Genomic DNA, 19,599 nt, shown 5'->3' on the forward strand with positions numbered 1-19,599 from the left:
CAGAAAGCCAGTGGCCAAGCTGGGAATTGAACTCAGGTCTCCTGACTCCTAGTTCAGTGCCTTATCCACTAGGTCACACTGCCTAAACCCTCTGAAATTGAGAAAGTTTGACTTCAGATTTAGATCCAGGGATTTTCAAAAGCACCTACATAACTTAGGAGCACCAAGGACCAACACAACATGTGTTCCTAAGTCACGGAGGACTGGTCTAAGCTCAGAAGCTGCACCAACAAAATTCTGCTTTGTTCAGTGGATGCAGATGTGTGTCTGCTCAGCTGCACATCTGCTCTCCTGTCTGTCTCCTACCAAAATAACCATTGTGAAATAGCTATTCCCCTTTTCAGTGGTCAGTATCCTGACCTATGGGACTGAAACATGGCCCATCACCATCATCACTATTCAGATGAAGCATCTCCAAATGATCAAAAACATTAAATGGTTCAAAGTCAAGTCGGATGAAGAGATCCGACCACTAACTAAACAAGTCCTGCTCTCTCAAACGGTCTCCCAACGCAATTGAATCTGTTATTGTCATTTGCGCCAAATGCCTCCCTGCAAGAATCATCTTTGACCCAATGAAAGCAGGATGGAAAAGACCCTTCAGAAGACATAAAATATGATTGCTGGATGTTGTCAACAGCCACCTGTCTCTCACAGGCATCGTACCCCATGATGTGCCAGATTTGGTTTAGGACAGAACTACATATGCCATAATGTGGCATAAAGTATTTGGCCTTTCCTGGAACTGATAGTTGGGAGTGGACTACATCCACCCTGATGGAATTGGCTCTGTCAGCATTGGTTCTCCACTTGTGAGGTAATTCCCTTCTCTTCATGTGTCATTATATAATGCCTGCATCTGTAATTTTCACTCCATGCATCTGAAGAAGTGGGTTTTTTACCCACAAAAGCTTATGCCCAAATAAATCTGTTAGCCTTTAAGGTGCCACGAGATTCCTTGTTGTTTTTGTGGATACAGACTAACACGGCTACCCTTTGATACTTGATAACGTGTTTGGGCTGCTGGGCTGTCTAAGACAGCATGACAACCAGGCACGGCTCTAGACATTTCACCACCCCAAGCATGGTGGCATGCCACGGGGGGCGCTCTGCCAGTCGCCAGTCCCGCGGCTCCGATGGACCTCCTGCAGGCATGCCTGCAGAGGATCCGCTAGTTCTGCGGCTCCACCAGAGCTGCAGAACCAGCGGACCCTCCGCAAGCATGCCACCAAAGGCACCCTGCCTGCCGCCCTCCCGGCAACCAGCAGAGCGCCCCCCACGACATGCCGTCCCAAGCACGAGCTTGGTGTGCTGCGGCCTGGAGCTGCCCCTGATGACAACTAACTAACTAACTTTTTGGAGCAGCACAAGCCCCTTACTAGCAGAGTTATATTGACAGCTAGAGCCAGTGCGGATGTCCACTGCTACATATAGCTATGCCGATAAAAGAAGTCCTCCCACTGCAATCCCACACTGTGCAACTCCTTTAGGTAGTGACCTGGCTGATAACCATTTTCAACTCTGCTGCTCAGGGGTCAGAAACTCACCATAGGACAGATTTACAAAGGGATTTCGGTACCTTAAGATGAAGATTGCTGTCTAGTGGGATTTTCAAAAGCACTTAAGTGGATACCTTTGTAACTCTGGCCTGTGGCTTTTACGTGGCCACCATATACTTCACAGCCACACCTGTGGCACCAGCAAGTACATGAAAGAGCATCACTCCTGTCCAATGGGAAAAGCAATTGCATTCGGGTGCAGCATGGTTCAGAAAGGAGGTCAGCGAGCCCCTTAGATTGTGGGGATCCCCAGGATCCTCTTGGCCACTCCTTCTAAAAGAAGAGTTCCAATTTGCAAAAACCTAAGGCAAGCCTTCTTGTCATCTAATTCATGGAGGGAGAGGGGAATTCAGCATGGCTCCTATTTATCAATCCATGCCTATTCAGCAAAATACTTGCATATGTGCTTAAAGTTAAGCATGTGCTTAAATGCTTTGCTGAATTGGAGCCTAAAGGAGAAATACTTTAAAGCTGTTTTCCCTGCATTTCTTTCCCATCTGACAGCTAGGAGGATTCTCAGCAACGAAAACCTGCAAAGCCATGCGATGCTGCTTCAACTTTCCTTGCAGGGATTTGTGTGCAGCTTTATTTTTCTGCCTTGTTCTGCACAGGGTTCATGCCCCAAAGTTTTGCTTAGAGTGTCACGTTCAAGTGGACCCCCCAAAACTCAAAAGCAAACTGCAAAGGTGAATTTCTGTAGCTGCTCTTGAGCCATCCAAGCATAAAGGAAGTGAAACACATAAGCCAGCATGTGTCGGAAAGCAGACAATTGTGTGTGGGGGTGATGGGTATTTCTAAGCCAGTAAAAACCTCTTTATTTTAAAAATTCAGAAAAAGGAAAAGATGCAATACGAGATGGAACTTCTGCCATCTAGCCCAAGAGTTGTGTTCACCTCAACACACACGAGCAATAAGATTTCTGGCTACTGCTAAAGTCATAGTACTGCAGGCACTCTGTTCCCTCAAGCAGAACTAGAAGCAGTTTCCTTGGCTCTTCAATGCTATGCTCTTTTTAACAGATTACCCATAATTCCCAGGAGGCCTGAGGACTTCCTGGGAAGGGCACTGCCTTTAGCTGAGCTGTTTCTAAACATTTATTCCACAGCTTCAAATGTGTTGACTTTAATTACATCAACTCCCAGACCCTCAAAGCAGACAACAAAAGGCCATCTGTCCAGGCCAGCTGATGGAAAATCAAAATCGGCATCAACATCAGCTGCAGTTGGTAAGTGCCTGCCGTGTTCCTAGCACAGTACGGTACACTTCATTGTAGTGACACTAAGACTTTGCACACACATACTATGTCTACACTGCAAGCGAAGGGTGATTGTAGCACAGGTTGGCATATCTGTGCTAGCTTTAATCTAGCTAGCAAGGTAACACCAGAAAGATGCACTCTGGTTGCTACACTGACATATCTACACTGCGCTACATGCCAAGTGTGCTACAATCTCACCTTCACTTGCAGTGTAGACATACACAGAGGGTTAGATTGTGCAACTCATCCTCCTGTCAATGAGTGTTTCCTTATACAAGTGATGCCAGGAAGACTATGTAGGTAAAGGTCAAATTGTTGCCTGCCCAGTGCACTGAGCCCTTTGGAATAGCAGGCTCTAAGCGCTCACCAACAGGAGTATGAGCCGTCCAGTCTGGCTCATACGCTGTGTAGGAACTTCTCAAACTCTTCATGAAGTTTCACACAACTTTCCCCTGTGTGGCTGTTGGGTTAGGCAGAAGAGTTACAGAATCAAAGAGCCATAGGATTAGGGACCGCAAGGGTCATCTAGATTAACCTCCTGCCAAGATGCAGGATTTGTTGTGCCTAAACCATCCATGACAGATGGTTATCCAGCCTCCTTTTGAAAACCTCCAGTGATGGAGCTCCCATGACTTCCCAAGGCAGTCTGTTCCATTGTCCTGCTGTCCTTACAGTTAGGAAGTTTTTCCTGAGATTTAATCTAAATGTGCTGTGCTGTAGTTTGAATCCCTTGCCACTTGTCCTGCCCTCCGTGATGAGAGAGCTATGACTTTTCTCCATCTTTTATATGGCAGCCAGGGCCAGCGCTACCAATTAGGCAGCCTAGGCAATCGCCTAGGGTGCCAGGATTATTGAGGGGGCGGCATTTTGCTGGGGGAGGGCGGTAGGTGGCTCTGGTTGACCTGCCACAGGCATGCCTGCGGAGGGTCCGTTGGTCCACGGCTCCGGTGGAGCTGCCACAGTCATGTCTGCGGATGGTCAGCTGCTCCCGCGGCTCCGGTGGACCTCCAAAAGGCATGCCTGCGGCAGCTCCACTGGAGCCACGGACCAACGGACCCTCTGCAGGAATGCCTGCGGCAGCTCCACCAGAGCCACGGGATCAGCGCAGGGAGCGGCGAAATGGCCGTGCGCCTAGGGTGCAAGAAACCCTGGTGCCAGTCCTGATGGCAGCCTTTCAAGTATTTGAAGACCACTATCATGTCCCCCTTTATTCTCCTCTTTTCCTTCAGCCTTTGCTTATATGGCTTGCATTCCATTCCTCTGATCATCTCCCTTGCCTCTGGATCCTTTCCAGTTTGACTATATCCTTTTTATACATTAGTGACCAAAATTGGACATAGTCCTCCAGCCAGGGCCTAACCAGCACCGAGTAGAGCACTGAGTCTTTAGTTTAACATCTCAGGGCTTGGCTACACTGGAGAGTTGCAGCGCTGGTGGTGGGTTTACAGTGCTGCAACTTACTCATCGTCCACTCTTGCAAGGCACATACAGCGCTGCATCTCCCTGGCTGCAGCGCTGGCTGTACTCCTGCTCTGCCTGGGGTATAACGATTGCAGTGCTGGTGATGCAGCGCTGCTCCGCCAGTGTGGCCACCAAAAGCGCTGTAATTGGCCTCCAGAGGTATTCAGAAGTATCCCAGAATGTCTGTTCAGCCACTCCCAACAGCACTGCAAATGCTGCAAATGTGGCCACACTGCAGCACTGGTAGCTGTCAGCGTGGCCACACTGCAGCGCTTTCCCTACACAGCTGTACGAAGACAGCTGTAACTCCCAGCGCTGTACAGCTGCAAGTGTAGCCATACCCTCAGCCAGTATCTCTGATGGTTGCACAGGTAAGCTAATGCGTGCCATAGACGGTTTATTGGCAGGCTATCTGATTTTGTTGGGCAGAGATAAGGAAGAGACAGTGCTTAATTTGCAATGAAAGAGGTGCGGAGGCCCAAGCAATTTTTTTACTTTCATAAAAGAAGCAGGAAAGCCCAGAGTGCCGGGGCTATGAACTGCCAAACTAGAGGTGCCAGGGCTCTGCCCAAGCAAGCCCTGGCAAAAATTAAGCACTGGGAAGAGAGTCTGTGGTTAAATTCAGGTTGAGAATGCAGTAACAACTGCAGGGTTTTTTCCGGCTTGCAGTGTTATCCTGTGAGCTGAATTTTGAGGGTTCAGTGAAAGCGACAGTTTCCCCAAGGAACTTTAAAAAACAAAGGGCAGCCCTAGAGTTGACTCCCCTGCGCTGACATGCATTGTGGTCTGAAAATGCACCAGACATTCTCCCACACTGCTGTGTTCAGGGTCTGCACTAATTTGTTCACAACCTTGGCATTCAGCGTGGCGGGGTGGGGCTCTGGCACTGCAGAGGCTCAGGAAGCTCTTTGGAGTGGAGCGTGGTGGCTGCTGGCCAGCCGAAGGGGTGGAATTTTCAAAAGCACCTCAATTGACTTATAATCCCCAGGCTTCTGGAAGATCAATGGGACTTGTGCTCTTAGTCACATACACTTATGAAAATACCCCCCCACATGCCTCCCCAAGGCCTTTTGTTGGTGCGCTGGCAAACAGCATTGAAGTCAAGCCTTCTGATCAGTCAGTGGCACAAATATCTTTGGCAAACAGTTTAGGTGAGTTTCTGATCAGTCACAGGGGAATTTTTAATTCCCTGTTTCCTCGTGGTTTCGATCTCACTTCGAAGCATGGAATAGGGGGTGGGGATGGCGTACAACCATAGCAGGGGGTTGGTTTGGTTTGGTGGGGAAGGTGTTAAGCCTAAAACAAAGCCCTTTTTCACTGGGTGCCACCATGGTTAGGGAAAACCAACGTTTCCCTCCAGCTTGGTCTATAATTCTTATTAATTGCTACAAACTGTCCATTGACAAGTCTCATGTCTTGTGTTTTCCTCATCTAAATCCAGGGGAATTGGGAGCACAGGCTGTGTCCCTTTATACAGCAGCTTTTAATTTAAACAAGAATTCAATGCAATTGAACTAGCTGGTTTACAGGGTCCAGGTGCTCTAAATGAAGTCCAACCTTGGAGTTCTGCTGTCCGTAACACCTGGAATACATGGGGGTGTCATCCCAGCAGTCAGTATAGACCAGATGACAAAATCCAACCAATGTTCCCTGTGTCTGAGTGTGAAAGGAGTGACCTCACTTTGAGAGTAAAATGCCCCCTGTAATGTCTTGGAAAGATCCTTGCCATGCTTCTGACGTAGGCCCTAATCCTGTAGTCTCTTCTGAGCAAGATTCCTGTAGACTTCAGGGACAGTTCTTCCAGAGCAAAGGCTCGATCCAGCACTGAAGTCAGTGGAATGACTCAAATTAAGTTCAGCAAGAGTTGGACTGAGCTCTAAATCCTGAGTTCAGGCTTTGAACCCAAGACTGTGGAACAACTAAAGTCCACCCCCGCCCCCTCAATAGTCCATTTCAGATTTTACACAAGTCCAAGTGCATGTAGTGTAAGTTAGTTTTATCTGTGTAGATGTTTATGCTCAGTGAAGCTAATAGTTCTTCAGGGTATCACAGAGCCTGGTATTTAATCTGAATCCTGCTTTATGTAAAAGCTAAGTGCAGCTTTAATTATGAAGTTGCTACTGATATTTCCATCATTCCAGGCTTTTCATGTGGGATCTAACATTTCCCAAATACAAAATACCCAAGCCAGGCTCAGCAAGCAGAGTAGCAAAGAAAGTCCTATAAGACAGTTGTCAAGTGACCATGGATAAATTAGAAGATGCAGTATTTTAGCACAAGGCAAACAACTTGATGACTAATAGAACCATTGTACAGCAACATCTGCAAGCTGGATAATCCCACTACCAGTTATGTTCCTCTGGCACATTTCTACTCTGGGAGGCAGCTGTTGAAGGCTGCTTGAAAATTTCAGTCAAAAAGAAGGTGTGGGGTGTTTGTGGGTTTTTTTTGAGGGGGTGGGGAGGGGCAGGGGATGTTGAGAAATGTGTTTTGTCTACATTGAAATTTTCCATGGGTAAATGTCAGTTGGCGTTAAAAATTTCCCTTTTCCAAAGTGACATTTTGAACCAAAATGTTTCCATTCAAATTAACATTTTATTTCAATTGAAAATATCAACATTTTTCATTTCAACACTTCCAAATGGAAATTTTTCAGAAATTTTCATTCTGTGAACATTTTGATACTTCACTTTTTTTGTCCTGATTTGGATGAAAACAAATGTTGAAATATTGGAATGTTCCACAGGACAAAAATTCCGTTTTCTGACCAGCTCCTTTGGTTTCCACTTGGAAAATCTGTTTGTGCTCCACTGTAGGTGCCTAAAGACGGTGTTACAACCCTTTGCACAGCATATCCTAGATTGGTGCCATTACATCACTGTCTCTCAAAGCCATTGCCATAAGCAGAGGCAGAGAGCTGTGCCAGGAGCTAACCAGTGTGTCTGATAGTTCCCATATACTCTCTGGAAAACCTGAAAACACCACAGAAGTTTCCCTTCCTTGGGATGAACTGTTCAGGCATAAAGGGCGGTTGGTTGAGCTAGGCAGGAAAGCTGGTTCTCTGAGAGGAATGCTGGTCTTCTGGCTAAAGCACACAAATGGAAATCGGGAAGTGCAGGCTCTATACTTGGCTCTTGCTGAAGATGTGTCATGCCGCAAATCCTTTGACCTCTCTGTGCCAGCTGTAAAATGGTAGGTCATGAACATTCATTCATTCATGCAGCTCTTTTGATGAAAAGGGGCACAGACATGCAAAATACAGTCCTGCTCTCACTGAGGCCAATGGGAATTTTGCATTGATTTCACTGGGAGCAGCTCAGTCTCTCTCGGCTGTAAGGCTAAACGCTCTTTGGGGGAATGGAGGCACCTTGCCAGTGTGGCCTTGGAATTACATTCTCCCCAGATTCTGAGTAGAAAGTCTTTAGGTAAAACTACCTTTTCCACAGGTGCTTCGAAACAAGTGCCCTCTACAACCATCACCTCTGACTGGAGCACAAGACCTTCCCTCCCAGACCCTGCCCCAACGGAGGAGAAATCAGCTCTGACGGTGGCAGCGTTTGGTAAGGGCCTGTATTTTGGTGATCCGGAGGCGAAGCTTAGTGGTGCAGTTATTTTCAACCCTGGTAGGATTAGACCAGGAATAAACTCAGCCTTTTGTGTTAAAGGTTTATTGAAAGTCAAGATGTATTGTCATTTGAGGAAAATACCACCTAAGACAAAAGAGCAAGAGGTTTCTCATTCTAGTGAATATCACATCTCTGGTCAATACATTTTGATCTTCATTACAACAGAAATAAAAATCTGCTTAATGTTTTTCCTTAAGGATGCAATCAAAGTCCCATAGAAGTCAACAGGGCTAACTCATTGACTTCAGTAGGAGTTAGGCTGGGCCCCAAACAGACCTGTTACATTATCATTGACTAATTATTCTTTTCTCCATTGCTCAGGTGTCATCAGCTTCATAGTCATTCTGGTAGTTGTTGTTATCGTCCTGGCCAGCGTAGTCAGTCTGAGATTCAAGTGTAACCGTTCCAAAGATGCAGAAGGTATTTGTATATGCTTGTGTGGTTACAGTCAGTCCAGAAGTGCTATAAGGGGTTGTATCCAGAGCTAAATGGCATTTCTGGTCCAGATCCCTGTTTTCAGTCACAGATGGGCTTCAGAACTGGGCCCATGTAATTTTGGTATAAAAATCCTTTGTAGGCCGAAACTCTCCATGTTTGGTCTCATCCTGAAATTATTCCTTTCCCACTTCCCCTTTACCCCCACTAATTAGCAAAAAAACTTGATCTGGCCCGTTTGAGTAGAAGGGGAGAGGAATGAGCTTAAGATGCTTTTATTAAAAATGGCTTTGTCTTTTAAAACCAAACGTAGTGCAGTGGAGAGTAGTCATTTTTGCCTATGTAAATAAAACAATCCAGTGTGAACATATATTGAAAGACTAAATCCTACCCTACACATACAAGGAACAGAGGTAAGTCTGGAGCTGCCTCAATGCAATTTGCAGATTTTACTGGCTTTAAATCTCTTGCTCCACGTTGCATTAGCACAGATTTTTGCACTGAATGTGTAGTAAAATTTCCTGGTGAAGCCTGTATTCCAGCTCAAGGACTGTCCACTAGGGGCAAAGCAGCTCAACTGACAGGACACTCGATGCTTAGCCAAAAGGCTTAAACGAAACAAGCAAGGCAAACATCAGCACTGTATTCAGCTCACTCAGCTTTGTACAGTTTTCTCTAATCAGGGCTGAAATACTTGGCAGAGGCTTTACATTCCATTGATTGCCATTTACGATACTACCAAGGTCATTCTGAATACATCTTGCTTTGCTCATTGATAGATATTTTTTTTCACCCAGCACCAACTGTTTTCTTCCCCAACAGATAAACAGAAGCCAGAGAGCTCCATGGTATCTGAAAGGTAAGGCTGCTCGGCAATCACGGCTTTCTTCACGGCCCACTATGAAGGATCAGGGATTAATATAATTTATTTGTATTGCCATAGCACCTGTGAGCTCCAGGCATGGACTAGGACCGATCTCTGAATTTCTGAGATGCATTGAAGCCAGTGGGGGGTACAGCACCTTCAGAAAATCAGCCTACTTATATTTAGGTACCTAACTATCTACTTAGATGTGTAAGTTTAGGCCCCCAGATCTGAAAATGCATTCACTGAGACAGGAGTGGTCCCAAAGACCAAGTTTATATGACATGCCCCATTACCACAGTATCTGAGCACCTCACACTCTTTAAGGTATTTACTCCCAATTTACAAACGAGGGACTGAGAGGCTGAGAGTCTTGCCCAAGGTCACTCAGAAAGTCTGTGGCAGGGAATTAACTCAGATCTCCCCAGTCATAGGCTAGTGCCGCAGTCACTAGATCAACCTTCTCTAAACTGTCTGACAATCTAATCTGAATCAACAGAGTAAAGGGAAAGGATGCCTCTTCCTGACTCACTTTTTTCACACTCCTCCACAACACAAACGGTAGTAATACCCCTGAATGCTGCTGCTGCTACTTTAAAACAATGTGTCCCTGGTGCTTCTTTGTATAACACAATCAATAACCTAGTGATTGCCAGAGCCCTGGAGGCTGAACTCCGCTGTGTAGCCCCAGAACGGACACAGCATAAGCAACAGTCAGTGCAAGACTCCCCATGCTAGCAATGTGTTCAACCATGATGCTGAAGGACCACGTAATGAAAGGGTAATTCAGGCGCTCTGTCCATTGTGTCCTTGGCCTCTTCATGGAGTCTGCCAGCAACGGTACTAATTGTGCTGATAGATTTGTTACATGGACATTTACCTACTTAAGAATTGGTTTGAAACCACAACTTGTTTCCCAGAGACCACTGAGGAGACATCGGATGAGAAGAACTTTCATTTATACCAGTAGAGATGGGTCAAAACCAGAACAATGATTCCAATATCAGATCCAAATTTCACAGGACTATGCTGTATCTCACTGATCCAGTTTGGATCCATTAATCCAGAAGCCTCCTACCCATAACTATGGGGAGTGCCAAATCCAGATTTGAGTTCTGTAGCTTGGGCTCCTCTCTCTTCATGGATTGGAAATGAACCAGCAACCAAGAGGGGGAAAGCTTTAGCAGCTATTCCTGGTCCACTGAGCCATCCTTTTCCCTAGCCTTGTCTGATTGTGATGAGAAACCTCTCCTCTTATGACAGTTGCTTTAATTTTCCAAAGACAGTAATTGGCCTGCACCTTCTCTTGTTTAGCAGTTGCTCTCCTGCTGCAGCCAAGGACAGCATCACTCTGATCTCCATGAAGAACTTAAGCATGAACAACAGTACAAGTTACCCCTCTTCAGAAAAGGTTTCTCTTTCTAGCCTCAAATTTTAGAGAATTGCTTAGGATATTGTTTCTGTCCTTGGGGAGAAGATCCCTTTGCTTTCTTAATCCATCAGAAAGGTGATAATAAACAGGTCCATGCAAACTTCCAGAGATCTGAGTTGGTTCAGAACAGCATGGAAGAATTTGGGTGCTTATCCAAAGCTTACCTGAACTATCTGAGTACTTTGAAGCACTATTAGCATGTACTGTCTGTCTTTGTAGGTATAAGTGAGGGTTATGTTGCCCTCTAGTGGCCACCTGACAACACACTGGGAAGGTACTACCACTATGAGTGAAAAAAGTTCTTTAGCTGGAGGTAGAGACCTATGTTTGAGAGATCAGGGACCACTGTCCTCCTCCCAACTCCCACCATGGGTATGATGTGTTGTGATTGGTGTTTGTAGTACATAGTTTAATTAACATCATATGCCCCTCCCCCCCGCAACAGCTGGACCATCACTTCCCTAAAGGTTACTATTTGACACCTAGTCTAGCATTTGGGATTGTTAGAGGGATGGCCAAGAGTTTCCAAGTGGCTCTCCAAGGGTTAGTCCCTGGGGGGGTACTTTGCTTGTTTTCTTTTGTCTGCCAAGAAAACCTGCTGATGCATCATGTTTTGGTTCTTTTGTAGGTGTTATGAAGACAGTGACATGACAGGAGCCATGAGGAAACACTACTAGCTAATCAGCACTGACTTTCTATTTTGGCAGGGGGAGGCATTTCCTTTATAAGTTATTACATCCTTTCCAATCAATATATCTACTCTAAAATCAAGCTCAGTAACCCGATGTGGGTCATAAGAGTTTTCTCCAGCTGGAGCCAGCCACTCCTAATATTTGATGTTCTCATATATTTCTGACAGGCACACCAATTTCAGTGTGTTCTAGCAGCTCCTACGGGTAGAAGAACCAAACCTACAACTTCACTGATGACACAAACCACTCCTTTAATGACCCTTTGGCATCTGTGGCAGACAATCATTGGCTTGCCCCACAGCTGATCACAAACATCCCAGTTCAGCTTTGCACTGAAAGGCATGATCCAAAGCCCATTGAAACAAACAGAAAGACTCCCATTAACTTCAGTAGGTGTGGATCAGGCCTGAAGTCAATGCTTAAGTGCTTTGCTGAATTGAGGCATTATTGCTGATAGGAAAATTGAGGCACGGAGAGGGGCTATCTAAAGCAGGGATGATATTTACCTACCTCACAGGGGTGTTGTGAGGCTACATTAATTAATGCCTGGAAAGCAGTTGGAGATCCATGAATGAAAGCTGCTGGAGAAGTGCAAAGTATTTTAATTATAATTTTTATGAATTAAACTTCAGCCAGTCAGACATGTTCCTATGACTATAGTAAGCTCCCTGCAGGGAATATCCATAACCCTTCCTTGACGGCAAATGTGGTCTCTGAGTATATGATGCTTCCAACAGGTCTGTGCTCTGATCCCTTCTGAATGGGGACAGCAACATCTGTTAGATGAAATGATTCAGTTACTTGGAATAACAGAAGTAAAATCACTTTAACAGAATGCAGCCTTTTCTTTGCGGCCAGTCTTTGGTTCCTAACTAACAGCTTCAACAAGCCACCGGGCTTAACACTATGTCTACATTTAAAATGCTACATGCCACAGCTGCGGCTGCTCCACTGTAGTGGAGACAATACCTACAACAACTGGAGGGGTTCTTCTGTCACTGTAGTTAATCCACCTCCCTGAGAGGTGATAGCAAGGTCAACAGAAGAATTCTGTCAACCTAGCACTGGCTACAGCTCAACTAGTTTCCTGGGTCAACCTAACTTTTCAGTGTAAACCCAGCCCTCAGGCAGAGAGACACCTTGGCACATAATCACTGTACACTGGTGGACCTGAACACCAGCCTGGGACAATCAATCAACCACATGTAATTACATTTCAGCCCTTTCTTGAGGGCTCTGTTTATTCTTCAGCACACAAAAAGAAACATGAAATAATGACACAAGCAACAGTCCTTTTTCTGAGACTGTTCTCTAGTAGCAAAAGGGTCTACTCTCCCCCAGCTTGGGGGGTCTTCTTACTCCTCAGAGCCTTCTGCTACAGCCACCAAAGAGAGTACAATGAACTCTCTCCTGGGCCCTTATTGATATCCTCCACCTGGGAATCAGACCCAATCATTAGCTACTGTCCAGCTGGGTCAGCTGATCTGCAGCACCTGCCTCCCTGGCCCAAAAAGGAACAAACCACACCCTTGTTACACTCCCTATGCAACACATAACACCAAACATCAATGAGAGTTTCTGCCTAGGCATTTATACTGTGCTCATCACTGTGATGTTTGAGCAGTGGTACCTCAGGTTTAACACAGATGTTTCTTTGCAACATGTATGTGGCCAGACCACCTCCAAAGCTCTGAGCTTTCAAAAGCTAAGCAATGCTGGGCCAGAGTATTTTGTAGATTAGAGTTCTCCAAGGAAGATGCAAAGTGCTGCAGGAAATGATATCGATGGGTGCTCCTTCCACCTGCAGTCAGTACTGAATACTGAGCTAGCATGCTGGAGGTGGTGTCCTTTAGGCATGACATAGAACAGAGATCCTAGGACACTTTTGGTAATAGCACAGCTGACCTGTTCAACTTCCCAGCCTCCTGATATGGCAGAATTACATTGTGCCTACCTCCTACATTTTCCTAACTTTCAAATGGATCTGGGGATGTTCTACAACAGGGGTCGGCAACCTTTCAGATATGGTGTACTGAGCGTTCATTTATTCACTCTAATTTAGGGTTTCGCGTGCCAGTACTACATTTTAACATTTTTAGAAGGTCTCTTTCTATAAGTCTGTAATATATAACTAAACTATTGTTGTATGTAAAGTAAAAAAACATTTTTAAAATATTTAAGAAGCTTCATTTAAAATTAAATTAAAATGCAGAGCCCCCCAGACAGGTGGCCAGGACCCAGGCAGCATGAGTGCCACTGAAAATCAGCTCGCGTGATGCCTTCGGCACGCGTGCCATAGGTTGCCTACCCCTGTTCTACATCCTAATCCACTGAGCACTGTTAAAGATGATACACAAAGAAGTCTGCAAGTCAGACTTTTGCTGCTTTTTTTTTGGCTACTGTGTGATGTATATGGAGTCGGATAGGGTTATTTAAAAAAATTCTGCTAGTTCACCTTTAATAACAGGAATTACTATTATTTACTAGGGGGTCACACCCTTTGTTGCTTATGTTGGCTAAGGCTGAGCTGTACATCCAGTGCCCTTGCAGTCTTCAGTGTGATTTCAGGACTATAGAAGAGAGACAATAACAAAAGCACACTGTCTCCTGGTGGGTGTGTGGGTGTGTTGCCTTCCTGCTTATTGCTTCCTTCTCCCTCCCTGGTCCCATTCCTGTTTGTTTCCTGGTTCCTGAACTCAGTGTTCCAGTTCCTGTAAGTACTTAACTTTGGGGGGGTGCAGTTACATAGGGCGTGCTGCTACATACCTGCTAGTTGGACTGCAGTTAAGTTTTGTTCAAACTGTTTTGACCTAATTGGTTCATCGTTGTTACGTTTTGATTGACTATCTACCTGAGGGTCCTGCTTCCATTTCCTTGTGTTTAGGGACTGCTGTTCTGGGGTGCATCAGAATGTAACACCTGGCTTCCTAAAGCAGCCTGGCCTGTCTAAGGAATTCTCCAGCCAGGTAACACATGCTAATCCTCAAAGATAGCTCAGACTCCTGTGCCTGGCTTCTTGGGTAGCACGCCAGCCTAGCCCAGATAAGGTTCCTGTAGCCGTGACATCAGAAAGGTTCATGGATGAGCACCACAGAACCTCTGAGGACCCAGATGACTAATGCAACCCTGTCTCAGAGTAGGGTGCCTGAGGTAACCCCAGCAGAAATCCCTTTGAGGCCAGAGAGCACCTCCACTTGACGTAGCCAGAAGAGATCTGACAAAGCCCCTAGCTCAGCAAGGTGGCACTGTATTGTTATGGATTATAAATAGCTAGGTAATAAGACAACACCCACCTACCCCAGTGGGGTTGGGGCACCCCAAAGTTGGTTATATGGATCTTGAATCCCCCCCTCAGCCCCGCACTTGCCTCTGATTGGGCCTAAACACATTGGTTCCCTTCCGCAACCTCTGAAGAAGCAGGAACTAACCCCAGAAACAAACACTGCACTCAGCAATGAAACAACAAGCTCTCCAACAGCATCAGAGACAATCGGGGGGTTTTCTGGAGGGCAAGCACACAACTCCTCCAATCCCTGCAATAGTACAACCAGGAGCCAGGCACAGGCCTCAGGGCAAGTGTGCTCTTTCTAGCCCCATCCTGTGGCAGACAATCAGCCCACAGCCCGACTGATGTCCTGCAGTCCATGCCCTGCCCCTGCACTGGAGGGGCATTCCTCCCGTCCTGTGGGGCAGCTGGTGGGCAGCAGGCAGTCAGAGTGGGATTTCCTCCTCATCCTCCAGGGCTAGCTCCCTTTTCAGCCTACCTGCTCCTGGGGACAGAGCGACCCTTCCATGCTGCAGCCACTCTGCACCAGCACTAGGTCATCAGAAAGGTGTCCTAGGTCAGTACTGGGCCCCCCTGGGTTACAGCACCCAAGACTCATTGCCTCTGTGCCCAGCTCCCTACACATCTCCCTCCTTTCATTCCCCACAGAGCTGCTCTTGTCAGCACAAAAGCATTGTGCCAGTTTCCCATATCCAGGTATGGTGGTGCTTTCACCCTGGGCTAGCTGACTTGGCTGTGTTATAGACTAAAGCCTGAGTGAGGCTTTCACTTGGGCTGATCACACACTCACTTTGCAGTGAGGACGCAAGCTAAACCACTCCAGTCATGGACAGCAGGTATAATAGGCCAGGGAAGGCTAAGCCCTCCCTGGCGCAGCTGCTGCCGACCTGCTGCCGGACACCTGGGCCACGGTAGCCCTGCCCCTTCCCCGAGGTCCACACTGCCTCCTGCTGCTTCCTGATGGTTAGACCTCCACTACACCACCACCTTCCCCCTAAAAATCCCTGCTGCTCGTTGCATCCCTCTTCCTCTTGGGAGGGGGAGTGAGGAGGGACACAGCAAGCCAGTGGCGGGTGGGGGCATCTGATTGGGGAGTAAGCGGCTTGAACAGACGCTTGGGCCAGCCCGGTGCTGGGAGGGGGTGATTCAGTGGGGAAGACCGGCAGCTCGGCCTGGTGCTCGAGGGGTCCAGCGGCTCGGCTGGGAGATCTTTCAGAAGAAGGGGGTCCAGCGGCTTGGCCTTGCGCTTGGCTCACCCCAGACCAATGGCCCCGGTGCTCAGTACTGATAGTCCTCCAATGCCTTCTTATAATCCTCCCCATGTGCTCAGAAGGACAGGCAAGTTCTCCCACAATTCACTGGGATAGAATCATAGAGCAGCTCATCTTTCTGAAGCACAAAGAACCAAGTGCTGTGCCCTGGCCTCAGCAATTCCAATTACACACGCAGTGAGTGCAGCACAAGTGAGGATGCAGTGCAGTAGTTTGGGTATGGCTTGGCATACCCAGGTTGCTCACACAGGTGGCGAGATCCAGATGCCAATCACTTAAGTCTGCAGTGAAAACACACCTACACTGACTGAGATTCCCAAGACCACCTAGGATCTGAATCCCCAGTTTCCATTTGATTGTAATGGGAATTTATCATCCAAATCTGTCCGTAGCTTTGAAAATCGCAGCCACTATAATTTGCAATTTAACATTCTAAAGCCCAAATTCCATGACTGATAACTGTACATTCCTCTCCGCCCAGCCTACACTCAAGACTCACTCTAACAAACTTAACTTGCTCCATAGCCTGAAGGAACAGACTTTTCAAAATGCCTTATTTAACATGCTGCACAACATGCAGATATTGACTTCCCTTGAGGTGAACATCAAGATGTATCGATCTTCAAGCTAAACATTAATGGTAGTGAAAGAAAAATAAATCTCACTTTCACTGACAGAGTTAATATATGTATTGTTACATATACTCCATTGCACCAGTCAATCTGGCACAATCATTTAGCTTGATTTAATTTCATAGGGTGATTTAAGGATGTATTGTGGAGAACGCAGGATTGAAATATGCTGATGGCAATTACTGACCTGCAGCTGGGTTTTACAGAACATAATAAAGTGTATGGAATAATAAATGCAATGTTTTCACAAGTAACTACTGATTGCGTTTCTAAATATATCCATTAGTTTAATAATTTAAATATGTGTGAAAGGTGGAGTACACAGGATGTTTTTTAAATAACCTGCAAAACTCTTCTGTAAAATTAAGGAAGGGAAAAACATATAGTCTGGAGCTGATTGGAAAATAGAATGTCTGTCCCACTGAAAATTCTGTCTGTCACAGTTTGATCCAGTCCCCTTCTCTGGACAGACACCAGTCTGTTGTGAGTGAACCCCAATGGCTGGATTCTACGTGCTCTTAAACTTACTGAGTCTGGGCAGAACAGGGTCATTATTCCTAGCTCTGAGTCTCTCAGGCACACTCCTGTGTGCAGACCCTGTGTTGCCACCCTTTGTTGGGGTGCAGACTCTGCTGCCAGCTGCCTTACACCCCACTTCTGTAGGTCACCTTGAAAATGAATTGTACAAAAATAGAGTAAAAGTGTTTGCAATATTGAATAATATGAGGGTCAAATTCCAAGAATTCTCCTTCTAGTCCTTAAACCGGGGGTGGGCAAACTGTGGCCCACGGGCCGGATCCAGCCGTTTTAAGCCAGCCCATGAGCTCCTGCTGGGGAGCAGGGTCTGGAGCTTGCCCTGCTCCAGCGTTCCAGTTGGGGCTCTGGCTCGGGGGCCGCTCCACACACCTTGGCCCCCACTCCAGCTGAGGTGCTGGAGGTGAGGATCGGGGGCCACTCTGGCGCTCCAGCCGGGGTGCAGGTTGAGGGCTGCACCACACATCTCCCGGAAGCCACGGCATGGGCCCACTCTGGCCCCTATGTGCTCCAATGGCCCCCTCTGGAGCTCCAATGGGAGCTGTTGGGATGGTGCCTGCAGATGAAGCAACATGCAGAGCTGCCTGTCCGAGCCTCCGCGTAGGAGCCGGAGAAGGGACATGCCACTGCTTCTGGGAGACTCTTGAGGAAAGCGCCACTCGGAGCCTGCAACCCTGAGCCTCTCCCCACGCCCCAACCCCCTACTTCAGCCCTGATTCCCGTCCTGTTCTCCAAACCCATTAATCCCTGGAGCACCCTCCTGCACCCCAAAACTCTCAGCCCCAGCCCCATCCCAGAGCCTGCACCCACAGCGGGAACCTTCACCCCTTCCTGCACCCCAGTCCCAGCCCTGATTTCCCTCCCGCTCTTGGTCCCAGCCCAGAGCACCCTCCTATACCCCAAAGCCTGCATCCCCAACCAGAGCCCTCACCCCCTCCTGTACCCCCAACCCCAATTTTGTGAGCATTCATGGCCTGTCATACAATTTCTATTCCCTGATGTGGCCCTCAGGCCAAAAAGTTTGCCCACCCCTGCCTAAACCATGTGCACATGTACCTCTGAAAACCTGTCCTTTCGTGCTAATAGTTCCTAGGGTCCTACTGCCCCTTCTCAATCTCTAAACTCACGGAAGACACAGTCTACAACCAATGAACTCCCTTCCTGTTCTCCAGCTCTGCCTTGGATCCCTTCCAATCTGTCTCCTGATATCTCCACTTTACAGAAATTACTCTCAGTAGGGTCTCTAATGACCTCTTTACGGCCAAACCTCAGGCCCTCTACTCTGTTTTCACCCTCCCCATCCCTCTGCTGCTTTTGACACTGTTGTTTATTCCCTCCTTGGCATCCTACCCTCACTGGGCTTTCAAGATACTATCTTCTCCACCTACCTCTTTGACGTCTCTTTCAGCATCTTTTCAGCCTCCTACATACTGCCCTAATACAATCTGGTCATGTAATTAAGCAGTACAGTTGTTCCAAATAAAAGTGTGGAATGAGACCACACAGCTTATGAGGGAAGATGGTCCCTGAGGGAGTCTGTCTGAGGAAGTGGTCAACAATAGGAACAAGTTTGAGAACCACAAATATTGAATCATCCAGCCTGCAGGAACTGATGGGGCCATCTGACTGCAACCTAGGCTATTACTGCAGCCTTATCTCTGGGCTCACTGACAGTCACTTAACCCCCTTCAGGCTGTACAAAATGCAGCTGCCAAAATGATCTTCCTAACATGTCACCCTCCTCTTTGGATCTCACCACTTGTTCCCACCTTTTCCACTACATCAAAATCAAGCTAACTGCGACTTGCTCATCTCTACTTATGGGACCTTGTTTCTTACTGTGATGCTCCCCACCTCCTCCACTCTCAGTAATGCAAGTTTTGTTGCCTCATTTAATTGAATCTCCCACAACCTTCTCTGCATTTTCTTCCATGCTGTTCCTACACACTGAATGCCCTTCCCAAGCTGATACACTATGACACTATCCTCTCACAAGCAGCCACGTCTGGGTTTAAACCAGCCATTCCTGTTTTTGCCCCTTTCCAGCACCGATATAAAACTGGAAGTGGTTTTGTCCAGTATCATGCACAGAGAATGTCATTTTGCAGAGCACACTGCTCTGTGCCTGTAAGCATGCTGCATGCTAAGTCACACAGGTGGGGGCAGGGCATTCTGCAAAATGGTGTCCTCCATGCAGCATGACCTCACACGCACCGTGCATGACAGGTCACACTGGTATGTATGTGTGTGGGAGGGGGGTCATGCAGGTGGCAGCAGGGACAGCCAAGGGGATGTCCTGTATTCTGGGGAGGCACAAGTGGCCACCGTACCCTCTCATCATTTAGATCCTTCAAGATCCACTTTTGCCATGAAGACTGCAAGAGAATTTATTCACCTCCCCATCCAAAAAACAAATGGCTCAACCAATATGTGCCAGCCACTGCCCTGTCCTTGTCACCTGTAACTCCATCCCTCGCCCTTCTATTGTACTTGTCTTTCAGGATGTCAGCTATTAAGACAACGGACCGTGTGGCCCTCTAGGCCTTGT

At 47.0% G+C, this 19,599-nt stretch overlaps 1 protein-coding gene across 1 annotated transcript in view; it reads left to right on the forward strand.

The window, feature by feature from the left end:
- ECSCR (endothelial cell surface expressed chemotaxis and apoptosis regulator) overlaps positions 1-11,779 on the forward strand; it is a 44,784-nt gene extending 33,005 nt beyond the window's left edge. The window contains exons 3-8 of the mRNA XM_075068290.1: positions 2,665-2,764; positions 7,723-7,838; positions 8,226-8,324; positions 9,162-9,198; positions 10,522-10,615; positions 11,265-11,779. Of these exons, the coding sequence (XP_074924391.1) occupies positions 2,665-2,764; positions 7,723-7,838; positions 8,226-8,324; positions 9,162-9,198; positions 10,522-10,615; positions 11,265-11,273 (455 nt within the window). The 3' untranslated portion in view covers positions 11,274-11,779. The remainder of the gene's footprint in view (positions 1-2,664; positions 2,765-7,722; positions 7,839-8,225; positions 8,325-9,161; positions 9,199-10,521; positions 10,616-11,264) is intronic.
- The last annotated feature ends 7,820 nt before the right edge of the window (positions 11,780-19,599 follow it).

Source organism: Chelonoidis abingdonii, chromosome 7, assembly GCF_003597395.2.
Source record: "Chelonoidis abingdonii isolate Lonesome George chromosome 7, CheloAbing_2.0, whole genome shotgun sequence".
Classification (NCBI taxonomy): Eukaryota; Metazoa; Chordata; order Testudines; family Testudinidae; genus Chelonoidis; species Chelonoidis abingdonii.